The following is a 13699-nucleotide window of genomic DNA, read 5'->3' on the forward strand; positions in this document are numbered from 1 at the left end:
GATTGGGGCCCTCGCTTGGACCCTCTGTACGATCCGCAATAAACTTGTGATCCAGCGCATTCCTCTTCGACGGGCTACTAATGCTCTCTTCAAACTGTCTGATTCCTTGCAGTTTTGGCGGCCGCTTAGCCGCCCACATGACCGGGACGCCATCTCCGTCTTCATCGCCGACCTTCGCTCGATGGCCGTCCGACTGTCGCCGCCGCTCCCTCCGCCATCTCCAGAGCCAGACTAGACGCCGGACATGTTCTCCGGCTCCCTTTTTTATGCTTTTTATTTGGGCTTGTTGAGCTATGCCCTCAGCAAGACCTTTGTATTTCCTGTTGTGTGACTTGGGTATATGTTCTGGGCTAGTCCGTGGTGTACTCTTGACGGTTTGCTTTATTTATAAAGCAGGGCAAAAGCCTTTTTCGATAACTACAACAGGTTGCCTACCCACTTAACCGCGCCACGAGCACGCAGGCATCGTCTCGGCCGAACACACGCTCACTCCACAGCCCAGGTACATAGAACAGGCGGCAGGCCTCGAGGTCACTCACTGACAGTTGGGGTCGTCCCGTCTCCTTTGTTTTTTTGCGGGTGGAGCCTCCTGGCAAGCGTGACATCGTCTCGCCACCATCGACCACACACCTACAACGCGTTTGGTTCGGGAGAATCGCAACGGTTCCCGATTGCAGCGCATTCTGAAACAATATCCGGCGTTTGGTACACGCACACCACGTATTCCGTAGCAGTGCTTTCCGATACGGGGTTCACAAAATTAAAAACGCTCACATGCGGCTGATTAGGAAAACAGGAGTCGGACGGCCAGACCAAACAGATCACGTATTGCTAAAGCAAAAAGGTAAAACGAAGCTTCCCGATACCTTAACCGAAGAAGTAACCTGAGGGCGAACCAAATGCGTCGCTAGATTGAACCGTAGGTTGGGCTAGGGAGACCCAAACTCCACTCCAAAGGGGGGTTCCCCCACCTCGCCGGTGCCTGAAGGCACCCAGAGGCGAGGGGAACTGTTGGTGGCGGCTGCACGAACGGAAAACCCTAGCCACCTGAGATTTCAGGAGAGGAGATGCGTACAGGTTAAACTTTGCACTCTTTGAATTGAGACAAAGTTTATATGATTTCTTTTGGGAGCGGAGGGGGTATGCTGCAATGCAAAAAGGTGGTGAAATAAATTTTACAGTACCATGTGAGAAAATTTTACGTTCTGAGTTTTCTCTTACTCAACAATATCAGTCTGGCAGTTTATAGTCGTAAACATTCCAAAACATATAAACATCAATTAAACATCAGTGGGCGCGCACAAAACAAAATGTTTTGCCTAAGTTACAACACACCCTTAGATCCCACACGACATCATTGTACAATGTTGAAACATCTAACAGGAAAGAATGGGGGCAAGCAATTTTGTGTCCAAACATACAGTCTACAATGCCTGATACTGAAAATAACAAGTACTACTGTATATCACAACCTGACACCTAAGTTGTGGTGACACACAACACACAAACCATGATGGTACACGCCCTAAACTGCATTGTGGAAAGTGCTCGCTTGCTAGAAGTTCCCATAATCCGGTCCGGGAAATAGATTGGCACTAGGCTCCCGTGCAGGGATAATATCATCGTGCCATGTCGATGGTCCAACGGCATGGTTAGGTGGATTCTCAGAGTAATGGATCCCATGCATACTTTCTTGGACTTGAGTAGGAGCAAATTGTTGTGACAGAAGGTTGTGCTGAACAGAGGTTGATGCCTGCATGACACTTCCGCCATCCATGGACATGGGAGCTTGCATCTGGCTATGGATGTTCACTTGACCTGATCCTGGAAGTATGAGAGTAAAATGTGAGTCATCTATCAGGTTTGTTCATGGTTCATGCAGATACCGATTGCTCACTTTCATAGGGCCAGTGTAGCAATTCACCAGTGAAAATTGTAGGTTGCTGCTGACCAACTGGTAGAATACTTTCTCCTAAAAAAAGGCCAAAATGAGCATAAGTCACTGAAACTGCAAGGAGTCCATGAGGAAACAGAGGATAAAGAGATAAGAGGGGAACAAGCAGCAACAACTATGTACCTTGGTAATAATGTGTGTTAACTGTGCTCTGATCACCATGAATATACTCATTCTGGTGAGATGGTTCAGTGATATTGTTGATCCTGTACTGCAACTGGTTTTCATTTGCTGCAGTTCCTCAAAAAGACCAATTTAAGCTCCATAGTTCAGGCCATCGCATAGTCAGAAATTTTAAGACATGGAAGGGTAAGAAAACGTGTATCTAACGTTGAAGCGCGGCATCCGGCCCAAGAATGAATGCTGCATCCAGAGTAGAATGTGTGCTAGAGGGAACTTGTTCAGGAAGATTGCCATTCATCACATAGTCAAACGGGAGGATGTCCAACTGACCGCGCGCACACTCTTTCAACTCATACGCTTGAGCCTGCGATGAGAAAATGATATCTTCAACTTGTTTGACATCCACATATGGTCCAAATATTAGATGATTATGTTGAGAATGTACCTTCTTAGCCGGATCAAAATTGTCCCGTGAAATGTAAACACCATAAAAAATTGCTCCAACAAGATCATGCACGCAATTGAAGAAGATCACTACATTCCCATCTACACTGTGATATGCTTTGAGCTCGGGCCTGTCTGCGAGGCAGCATTCCCTGGCATGCTTAACCATTCTTTCCCAAGCGTTACTGCGCTTCTTGATCTGGAGGACCTGTATGTCAAGAAATCACAACGACAACATTATTCACCGCGAGAAAATAGCACAACTAATGAAAAGAATGAGAAAAAAAATCATATGGGAGATTTTATACCATTTCACGGAGCTCGTCTGCATCTTTATTCAAAGCCTTAAGGAAGTCCTCAACTTTGAATATCTGAGCATCCTTAAGCCTCCTGTGGTAAATTCCATCTTTGGAGATTTCTTCCAGGCGATAGACTTCATCGTCCAATCTTGGAGGGTGCCTCTTCTCATTTGCTGAAGCAAACAATGATTAAAAAGGAAACTGTAATGTGAGTCCAATGGAAACAAAGAACATGCTGACTAGCAACAAAAGGAAACCTGACAGATATACTTTTACCTTCATTTCTACGATCCAGCACAGTGACCGGCTCCATGACAGCTTCCTGGACTCGAATACCACCGATCTTCCTGTTCGTGCATACTCTTCCTCCGACGATGAACTTCCTACTGGGAGTCCTGGATGATCCTTCTCTGAAGCAGATTTTTCCCAATGATGCCTCCCCATTGTTCAACCACGCACTGCAATCGCCCCCCAGCACTGACCCTTGCCTGTGCCGGCCTTGCGCTATGTGGCTGTTGAACTCCTCTTCAGTCCAACTCTCCTGACCGTCACTGCAGAAGTCGCCACGGAGAACCAGGATCTCAACTTTCGCCTTGGAAAGCGGGCCTTCATTGATCATTTTGTCACCATCAAAGACGCCAATCCTGATAGCCGCATTGCTCTCAGATGCTATAATCTTGTCTGTGTAAATTGGAGTCTTCAGGCCATCCAGGAAACGCAGGCGAATGTTGGCATTCGGTTCACTCAAAGTGGCACCCTCCTGATATGGTTCTGATCTGAAACAGGAACATGAATGACATTGTGATGTAGTTGTTGTTCAGTTGGCATTTTTGAATTTAACACCCACATACTACTTTGTTCCTGTAGAGCAACATCGGATAGGTACTGCTATGTGACAATGCGAGAACTGAAACTAAAAATATATATATAATTAATTGTATTTTGATTATTGTACATTGTAGAATGCTGTTTATTAAATATGGATCCATTTTCTAATTTGCATCGACTACATTCTCGACCCCCGCCCCCCGCGCGCGCGTCGCCCTCTGGCGCACGGGGAAACCCTAACCACGCCGCCGGCCTCCCCTCCCCACTCCTTCCCCGCTTCGCCGCCGCCGGAGGGGACACCAACGAAGCCCGCGTGATCCCCAAGGAAGGTGGCAGCGGGGCATCCTCATCGTTTCGCCATTGCGCCACGCAGATCTCGCGGCGGCCGGTGGTGCGCGGTGGTGGTTTGCCTGTTGCTGGCGCCTACTGCCCGTGGGGCGGCGTCCCTCACGGCGGCGGGGCTACCCCTGAACGGTGCTTGATGGTGGCCACGTGGCGGTGTGTGGGTGGGCCGGTTATGGGCTTCGGGTCTGCGTCCCCGTCGTGGCAGCGCTTGCCGCTGTTCTCGGCCATGGGACGTGGTCCCGGACGGGCCTAGCGCCGGTGGTGCTGGCCAGGACGCACGCTGGCAGCGCCCTACTTCACCTCGCGTCGTCTCGCTGGCCAGTGGTGGTGGTCATCTTCTTCGTCGGAGGTGGCCGGCCAGAGGCTTGGTGATCGGATCTCGAGATCCATCATCTAGTCCCAGCTGCGACTTGGGGAGACATGGTTGTAGGTGAAAACCGAGCAGACGATAGGTGATGGCGGCGTTCTACGCCGTTACCTTGATGGAGGCATCGTCGTGTAACTACTGTCGACCCACTCGTGCTGCTCCGAGGGAAACTCTAGGATCTGGTGTTCCAGATCGGGCGATGGTGACACTACGGTGTTGTTTCTCTCTTGGGAGCATCGTTTGTGGAGCAGCGCTGGAAGACAGAGGCAGGAGGTGGAGCGGTTGCACGGAGCTTCGGTGAAGATGTCAAGTCATGCCTGACCGACAGGTGCTACGCTTTGTCATGCCTGGTCGGTAGGTGCTACGCACGACAGATCTTCCAAAGACTTCAAGTTGTGTCGGCTGGTGGTACTTGGCAGCATGGTGCTGAGGTGTATCAGTGGCGACTGCAACGTGATCAGCTGTTTCGCGCAGGGAGGCGGTGTCGTTGGGCTCCGTGGTGGCGTCGACGATAGCTAGATCGAGCAAGGTTGATGCGTCAGTACAACTCTGAAGATGGAGCGGTGGCAGTTGGCGACTGCGGCCTCTGAGAGCGCACCGGAACAGTGTGTGCCCCAGACCCGACAAGTGGCTAGGTTGGGGCCTCAGGTCTTAGATATTAGGCTTGGCTGCGAGGTCTGTAGTATTAGACCCTGACTATCAGCATCCCTTCATCAACTAGATAGGAGTAACGACAGGTGTTGCCTAGAGCCCTAGACGGTGGCTTCAGACTTACTGTTGTATTTTTTATAAGGTCTTTTGTGAATAATTAATAAAGTCATTGCATGCATCGCCCAGAAGCAGAGAGCCCGGGGGTCTTCCTCCTTTTCAATTTTTTTATTAAATATGGATAGCATGCATGGTGTATGTTAAGGTGGGTCTTTTTCCATGCATGATGGTCGGTGAGTTGGCGTAGTTGCATGTTAATAGAATTAGAGTTAGTAGGGATCAAATATTTAGGTATATAGAATGGCAACTCAATAAAAGGCCAGATAATGAATATTTAACATTTCAGCATGAATTAAGTACGACGGAAGAAACTATCAAGCAGGTGCAACTGCAAATCTGTTACCTTGGGTGTTTATCAGCGTGTCTATTGGAATGAAAACATGCCAACTCCTTCTGCAATTTTTACATGACAAATACACTGTGAGCATACCCTCAAAAAAAAAAAACTGTGAGCAGCATATATACTATATACTAGTATCAAATAAGGATGAACATGTAAAGAAGTTAATTTAAAGAATATGAATCTAACCACTTCCTGGCTCTTGCTCTCCATCTTCTCTTCTAAATTTCCCAATTTGCCCTCCAGCTTCTCCTCTAAATTTTCCAATTTGGCCTCCATCTTCTCCTCGAAATTTTCCAATTGGCTAAGACCAAAGATAACAAAAATAGAAAGAGAAGCACGGGTAAGCCTTTTGTTTATCTCAAAAGTAAATAAAAACAAAACAAGCGGAGCTTGCATACTTTCATTGAGGGAAGAAGTATGGCAAGTTGAAGAAATCATGGAAATACATCAAGACACAAAAGGACACAACTATACCTCATAAGTTACTTGTTCACTGTTCTAAAAAAAAGTTACTTGTTCACTTTTTATGCCCTTTTAGGTATTGACAAGGTCTCCAATGTACACCCTTGATTATTCTAAAAATAATGAACCGTCTTAATATTTATCTCTACTTGCAAGTTTTTTTTTTTTGCGGGAATTATCTCTATTTGCAAGTTATTCCTAAGGCCTTGGAAAATTACATGTGCCATGAACTTTTTTAGTTGTCAATGCAATATTACATGGGCCATCAACTTTTTATAAGAACAATTGCGAGAAGGTTATCTGTGAAGCATGAGAACTTTCTTTATAGATGGTTGGACATATTTCAAAAAAGTATTGTATGTACGAAACTTTTTCAAAAATTCACCTTTTAAGTGATATTTGTATTGCTAAAGCCTGAATGCTACCAAACGCGTGAAAAGAAGTCCATAATTACGGCTGCCATATCTTTTGAAACAAAATTTGAACACAAGAGCATAACAGAGAAATGATCCTTACCGCATCATAAGAGCCTGAACCTTTTGAAACCCTTCCATCTTCCTCTGAACCTATACAAGCACAAAAGAGACAAACGAAATGAATACGCAGAACAAATCCACAGGCAATAATACATAAATCCCACTGGCAAATTCCAGGAAAAACGAATGCTCGTGCACACACGCAGGCGCGCGCGCTCACCATGCGACCAATCTGGGAGATGCTTTCCGTCACCGTGATCCCGTCGCTCCTGCACGCACAGAATCGCGGGGACAGAAGAGTTAGAAATCAAGAAACGGAGCTCGACGTGCACCCGATGGATAGAGAAGAAATATATATCGAGCGGGCTGTTGGGGATCGAGCACGCACATTCGCAGTAGAAAGAGCACGACGAGCACGGTCCGCCGCATGAGCCGCGTCCCCGGCGACGCCGGCGATGTCGGCGCCTGCCAGCCGGCGGCGCTGGGGTTGGCGACCCCGACGCGCAGGCGCTTCGCCTCCTCCCGGCCTGCGCCGGCTCCCGTCAGGGCCAGCTGCCTCTTGGGCGGCTCCATGGCATCAACGAATCGTTCCTCTCTCTCTCTCACTCTGTGGTACCAAGTTCTTGCACGATAGGAGCGGCGGGAGGAACAGGAAGGGGGAAATGGGCTTCTCCTGTCGAAGAGGAAGAAAATGGATCGGCGCCGTTCAGCTCACGCCACCGCTGGGTTTTATGGGCGGCCGTTGAGATGTAGAGCGCGACGTGGAGGATTTACGGATAATTGTTTCGCTCTCCACCAAGCGTGTTTCGACGGATTTGGTAGGTGAGAGCTCGAGGGGAGACGACTGAGGAGCAAGTCAAGCACTCAAGCAGCCCCACTTCACTTCACTCGTCTTCTTGCTGCCGCGGGCGGCGGAAAGCGCGGGGAGTCTCGCTTGTTTCGTCCGTGGACGGCTGGACGCGCATGATTCCCTCCCTACCCGCGGCGAAGTCTGGAAGACACGTACTTACTAGAAAACCGATCGATGCGGCGATGCCGCCCTCAATTTCTCTCTCTTGACTCTTGCAATATTCCTCTCTCTCGCCCTTAAGTTTCTTCTTCCTTTTTTTCTCCTTTTTGATGCAAATTCGTGTTCCTTGGTTGTAACATTTCTTTTAGCGGTTTTGCTATTTTTTAGGTACAGAATTTTTTGTTGCGTCAGTCACTTTTTCCTTTTTCCGGAGCGCATGAGATGGGGAGGCCGGACCTCGCCGGAGAAGAACCAACCCCATTATCTATCTTAGGAGGAAACCATAGCCTCATTATCTTTCTTAAGGGGAAGTCACAACCCCATTAACTATCTTAGTGGTGGAGGTGCATCCGTGCATGGGATCGTTGGAGTTTTTCCAATGGTTTAAATAGCGGTGGGCCTTCAAATCAGCTATAGCGGAGCTATAGCGGGCTATAGCGAGCTATTTGTGAAGGCGATCATTTAGCGGCACGGCTAATTAAAACTATGAGTTTTTCACAGGTGGTGCGAGGCTTAGAGGGATGGTCGGGACGGCGGCTAGCAACGGCGGTGGGGGAGGTTGAGGGCAGGGCGGGGTGGCGAGGTGGTGCACGGTACCGCCCGTCGACCATGGGGGTGGAGGCAAGCGGATGGGATGGAGTAGGCCGTGGGGAGGAGGAAATGTCGTCCGGGAGGAAGAAGATGGGGGAGAAGAAGATGAACATGCCGCAACGTGATTGAGGCCGTTGGATATTGATCGAATGGTCAATAAAGAAAGTGATTGATGGTGTGCGGTTGCCGTAAAGGAGCAGGCGCCTGCTCCAGTGATCGCTAATGCACGCTGCCGCCTCCTCTACTACCTCGGACGAAACGGCGGCACCTCCTCCTTGAGCGCTAGGACGGCAGCCAACAAGGTGGCATCCCAGGAGGAGCACTTCGAGCGGCGGAATGTGGAGCGTCGTTCGGCCTTCGTGACATAGAACATGGCGCCGGATTGGGTGCACGCAAACCCGGACGTCTTGTTGGCCTGGGCTGAGGATTGGTTCAGGACCACCGCGCAGAAGTTCGCCTGCCACCGACGCTGGATTCAAGCGTGCAGCTCGTGTCCTTGCTGGCAAGAGCAATGGCAGGCGACGTGGGCCGGAGTCCACACCCGACTGTCGCTGCTAGCCGGATGTTTTTGATTGGCAGCATGAGGCGGAGAGGCTTCATCGTAAGAACGCATCGGCGGCCGATCAGGGCTGCCGTGATCCCTGGGAGGCCGTTCGCCGCTGGAAGGTCGACGACAACAACAACGCTGACGCTGCCGACGGAGGTGCCAGTGGCCTCAGAGGCCATGCCCACGAGGTCAGTGCCCGGTACCTTGCGTAGTTTAATTAATTAATTTTAGTTGAACTTGTTAAATAACTGGTACACCCACGATGCGGCTATATCTATCACGTGTCGAGACACGACTTAGAGGCATAACCGCATGGTAGTTTAGTCGCAAGTGGGGTAATCTTCACACAATCCCATGTACTAAATAAGAATGGCATAAAGAGTTGGCTTACAATCGCCACTTCACATAAATAACAAGTTAAACATACATCATCCAGAATACAAACAAGGTCCGACTACGGAACAAAAATAAAAGAAGACAACCCCAAATGCCAGATCCCCGGTCGTCCCAACTGGGCTCCACTACTGATCAAATGGAAACAAAACAAAACAACGACCAAGATCTTCATCGAGCTCCCACTTGAGCTGGGTGCATCACCTGCACTGGTATCATCGGCACCTGGAACTGCTTGGAAGTATCCGTGAGTCACGAGGACTCAGCAATCTCACACCCACGCGATCAAGACTATTTAAGCTTATGGGTAGGAGAAGGTAGTGAGGTGGAGTTGCAGCAAGCACTAAGCATATATGGTGGCTAACATACACAAATAAGAGCGAGAAGAGAAGCAACGCAACAGTCAAGAAGCTAGAAATGATCAAGAAGTGATCCTGAAACTACTTACGTTCAAGCATAACACAAGAACTGTGTTCACTTCCCGGACACTGCCGAAAAGAGACCATCACGGCTACACACGCGGTTGATGCATTTTAATTAAGTCAAGTGTCAAGTTCTCTACAATCGGACATTAACAAATTCCCATCTGCCACATAACCGCGGGCACGGCTTTCGAAAGTTCAAACCCTGCAGGGGTGTCCCAACTTAGCCCATCGCAAGGTCTCACGGTCAACGAAAGATATTCCTTCTCCCGGGAAGACCCGATCAGTCTCGGAATCCCGGTTACAAGACATTTCGACAATGGTAAAACAAGACCAGCAAAGACACCTGATGTGCCGACAATCCCGATAGGAGTCGCACGTATCTCGTTCGCAGGACAACACCGAATGAGACTAGCTACGAGTAAAACCAACCCTCAAATTTCTCCGAGGTGGCCCCGCATGCAGCTCGGTTCGGACCAACACTTAGAGAAGCACTGGCCCGGGGGGTTAAAATAAAGATGACCCTCGGGTTGGCCGACCCAAGGGAAAGGTAATAGGTTGTTAGGCAAATGTAAACCAAGGTTGGGCCTTGCTAGAGGTGTTTTATTCAAAGCGAACTGTCAAGGGATTCCCATAACACCCAACCACGTAAGGAACGCAAAATCAAGGAACATAACAGCGGTATGGCGGAAACTAGGGCGACAAGAGTGGAACAAAACACCAGGCATAAGGCCGAGCCTTCCACCCTTTACCAAGTATATAGAAGCATTAATTAAATAAGAGATATTGTGATATCCCAACATATCCATGTTCCAACATGGAACAAACTTCAACTTCACCTGCAACTAGCAACGCTATAAGAGGGGCTGAGCAAAAGCGGCAACTTAGCCAAACAACGGTTTGCTAGGATGGTTAAAAAAGGTTAGAGGCTATCATGGCAATTTGGGAGGCTTGATAAACAAGTGGTAGGTAGCGCGACATAGCGATAGAGCGAACAACTAGCAAGCAAAGATAAAAGTGATTTTGAGGGTGTGGTCATCTTGCCTGAAATCCCGCAAGGAAGAAGAACGAGTCCATGAAGAAGACAAACAGACGTAGTCGAACGGATCCTCACAAATGCGATGTTGCCGGAATGTAACGCCCTCGATGCGGCTATATCTCCCACGTGTCGAAGCACGACTTAGAGGCATAACCGCATTGGAAGCAATGTCGCAAGTGAGGTAATCTTCACACAACCCATGTAATACATAAGGGAAAGAGATACATAGTTGGCTTACAATCGCCACTTCACACAATACATGAATATAAAATTACATTCATCCAAATACACTCAAGGTCCGACTACGGAACCAAAATAAAAGAAGACTATCCCAAATGCTACACAGATCCCCGATCGTCCCTGCTGGGCTCCACTACTGATCAACTAGAACGAAACAACACAAAGGGCAAGATCTTCATAGAGCTCCTCCTTGAGCTCAGTTGCGTCAACTGCACGGTAACATCGGCACCTGCAAACTGGTTTTGAAAGTATCTGTGAGTCACGGGGACTCAGCAATCTCACACCCTCGCGATCAAGACTATTTAAGCTTATGGGTAGGTAAAAGGTATGAGGTGGAGCTGCAGCAAGTGACTAGCATATTTGGTGGCTAACATACGCAAATGAGAGCGAGAAGAGAAGGCAAAAGAATGAACGAATAACTATGATCAAGAAGTGATCCTAGAACAACCTACGTCAAGCATTACTCCAACACCGTGTTCACTTCCCGGACACCACCGGAAAGAGACCATCACGGTTACACACGCGGTTGATGCGTTTTAATTAAGATCAACTTCCGTTTTTCTACAACTGGACATTAACAAATTCCCATCTGCCCATAACCGCGGGCATGACTTTCAAAAGTTCAATCCCTGCAGGGGTGTCCCAACTTAGCCCATCACAAGCTCTCACAGTCAACGAAGGATATTCGTTCTCCCAAGACATTCCGATCAGGCTCGGCATCCCGGTTACAAGACATCCTCGACAATGGTAAAACAAGTCCAGCAAAGCCGCCCGAATGTGCCGACAAATCCCGATAGGAGCTGCACATATCTCGTTCTCAGGGCACACTCAGATTGTCCAAACTTCCAGTAGGCCAGCCCAGAGTTGCCCCTGGTGGCCACCGACGGCTGACAGGTTGGACCAACACTCAGAGAAGCACTGGCTCGGGGGGTTAAAATAATGATGACCCTCGGGAGCGCGACTCCCAAGGGAAAAGAAAAGGCCAGGTGGCAAATGGTAAAACCAAGGTTGGGCCTTGCTGGAGGAGTTTTATTCGAAGCGAACTGTCAAGGGGTTCCCATTATAACCCAACCGTGTAAGGAACGCAAAATCCGGGAACATAACATCGATATGACGGAAACTAGGGTGGCAAGAGTGGAACAAAACACTAGGCATAAGGCCGAGCCTTCCACCCTTTACCAAGTATATAGATGCATTAATTAAAATAAGAGATATTGTGATATCCCAACAAAATATCCATGTTCCAACAAGGAACAAACTCCAATCTTCACCTGCAACTAACAACGCTATAAGAGGGGCTGAGCAAAGCGGTAACATAGCCAAACAACGTTTTGCTAGGACAAGGTGGGTTAGAGGCTTGGCTTAGGAATATGGGAGGCATGATAAGCAAGTGGTAGGTATCACAGCATAGGCATAGCAAAAGAGAAAGCAACTAGCAAGCAAAGATAGAAGTGCTTTCGAGGGTATGATCATCTTGCCTGAAATCCCGCAAGGAAGAAGAACGAGTCCATGAAGAAGACAAACGGACGTAGTCGAACGGGTCCTCACAAACGCGACATTATCAGACCCAACCCGAAGAAGCAACACCGGAAAGAAGCACACAACATAGTAAACAAACAACACATGAACATGGCATGATATGCGGGATGCGGTATGTGATGCATATGCATGATTTGCAAAGGAATGATTGAACCTGACCTCAACTTGGAAAACCAAGAGTGCCACTGGAAAGGGGAGTTGATTTCGGTCTAAATCGATATAAAGATCACCGGAATCGGGTGCACGGTTTGGGAATGGCAAGCAAAACAAATATGGCACCGGTCTGCGATAAACAACAAATAGCCTTCTAAATGCATCAAGATAAATAAGCTACTGCACTCAAACATGGCAACAAAATACATGGCAGGGATCCACTTATGATGCTTGACAAAAGATGAACACTGAGCTATGGCTAATTCAGTCACTAACAGGTTCAAACAAGCATGGCAAAAGTGCAAATGATAACAGGTTTCAGACTTAGTGAAATAACAACAATCCAGGAATTTATCATCAGGAAGCAATCTTTAGAGCATGAAAACTACATGCTACAGAAACATATCATGGCAAATCAAGGCATGGAATGAAGCTACTCTAAGTATATAACAAAAGTCCCTTAGTGACCATGAGGCAAAAGGGATCAGAAAATACAATTGCAAGCATGTGAACATAGCAAAAACATAAACAGATTCAGACTTAGTGAAAAACTGGAGCATGCAAAACAGATTAACAAGTAGGCATGTTTACGAGCTCGATGCACTCACTACGAGGCATTGCAAAATAATCTAAGCATACACCCATCAATAATACATGGCATAGAAGCTAGACATGGGAAGAACAACAACATAGCATGCACAGATCAACAACAACAAGCTTGGCAAAATTGCTAAACATGTTAACAATCTGGCAGAAACATTTTATAGTAAAAGTAGAGCTCGATTGACTCAAGCTAGGGTGCTCCATAATTGCAAAAAAGACATGGATGGATAGAACACAACATTATCTACAAATCATTCTTACTGATCATGCTCAAAAGAGGCACGGATCACTAGGAAACAACAAGAACATATGGCATAAAAATAAGGACAGGGCAAGGACTTAGTGAAATTCTAAGTCCCTGAAATCAGCATCATTGAGTAAGCTACTTTGCATGCTTGTGCTAGTCACCACATAGATGACAAAAATACATGGTAAGCACCTCTGTAAAGATGGCATGGCATATAACAAAACACATGTAGAGCTCAGGATAACAGCATGCACACATAAATCATGGCAAAAATGACAAAAGGCCATTTGCTGAAACAGATCTGACATATTCCTCACATAGCCCTCTTCCAACAGCATTTCGGGTATCAAGATGAGCTGAAATGAAAATGATGCAATGAGATGAAATGATGTACTTGTCGAGACGAACATTTTGATATGCTACACGCACGAATCGGATCTACAGATGCAGAGTTGTGACATGTCAAAGTATGCAAAATATAACTGGAGGAGAGGGAAAAAGTCAACC

At 47.6% G+C, this 13699-nt stretch overlaps 1 protein-coding gene across 2 annotated transcripts; it reads right to left on the reverse strand.

Moving 5' to 3' along the window:
* Nucleotides 1-1258: 1258 nt before the first annotated feature.
* LOC123102585 (calmodulin-binding protein 60 D) lies at nt 1259-7211 on the reverse strand. Of its 2 annotated transcripts, none has more exons than XM_044523988.1 (12): nt 6798-7211; nt 6630-6678; nt 6450-6499; nt 5658-5772; nt 5472-5521; nt 3097-3596; nt 2830-2993; nt 2523-2729; nt 2285-2441; nt 2078-2185; nt 1925-1972; nt 1259-1824 (listed from the first exon to the last, which is right to left on the reverse strand). In XM_044523988.1, the coding sequence occupies exons 1-12, from the start codon at nt 6980-6982 to the stop codon at nt 1556-1558; spliced, it is 1902 nt and encodes a 633-aa protein (XP_044379923.1). In that variant the 5' UTR covers nt 6983-7211; the 3' UTR covers nt 1259-1555. The 2 variants fall into 2 exon arrangements, with proteins under 2 accessions (XP_044379923.1, XP_044379922.1); XM_044523987.1 differs by having other exon boundaries at nt 1898-1972; nt 6798-7190.
* Nucleotides 7212-13699: the final 6488 nt, after the last annotated feature.

This window comes from Triticum aestivum, chromosome 5A (assembly GCF_018294505.1).
Source record: "Triticum aestivum cultivar Chinese Spring chromosome 5A, IWGSC CS RefSeq v2.1, whole genome shotgun sequence".
NCBI classification, from domain to species: Eukaryota; Viridiplantae; Streptophyta; class Magnoliopsida; order Poales; family Poaceae; genus Triticum; species Triticum aestivum.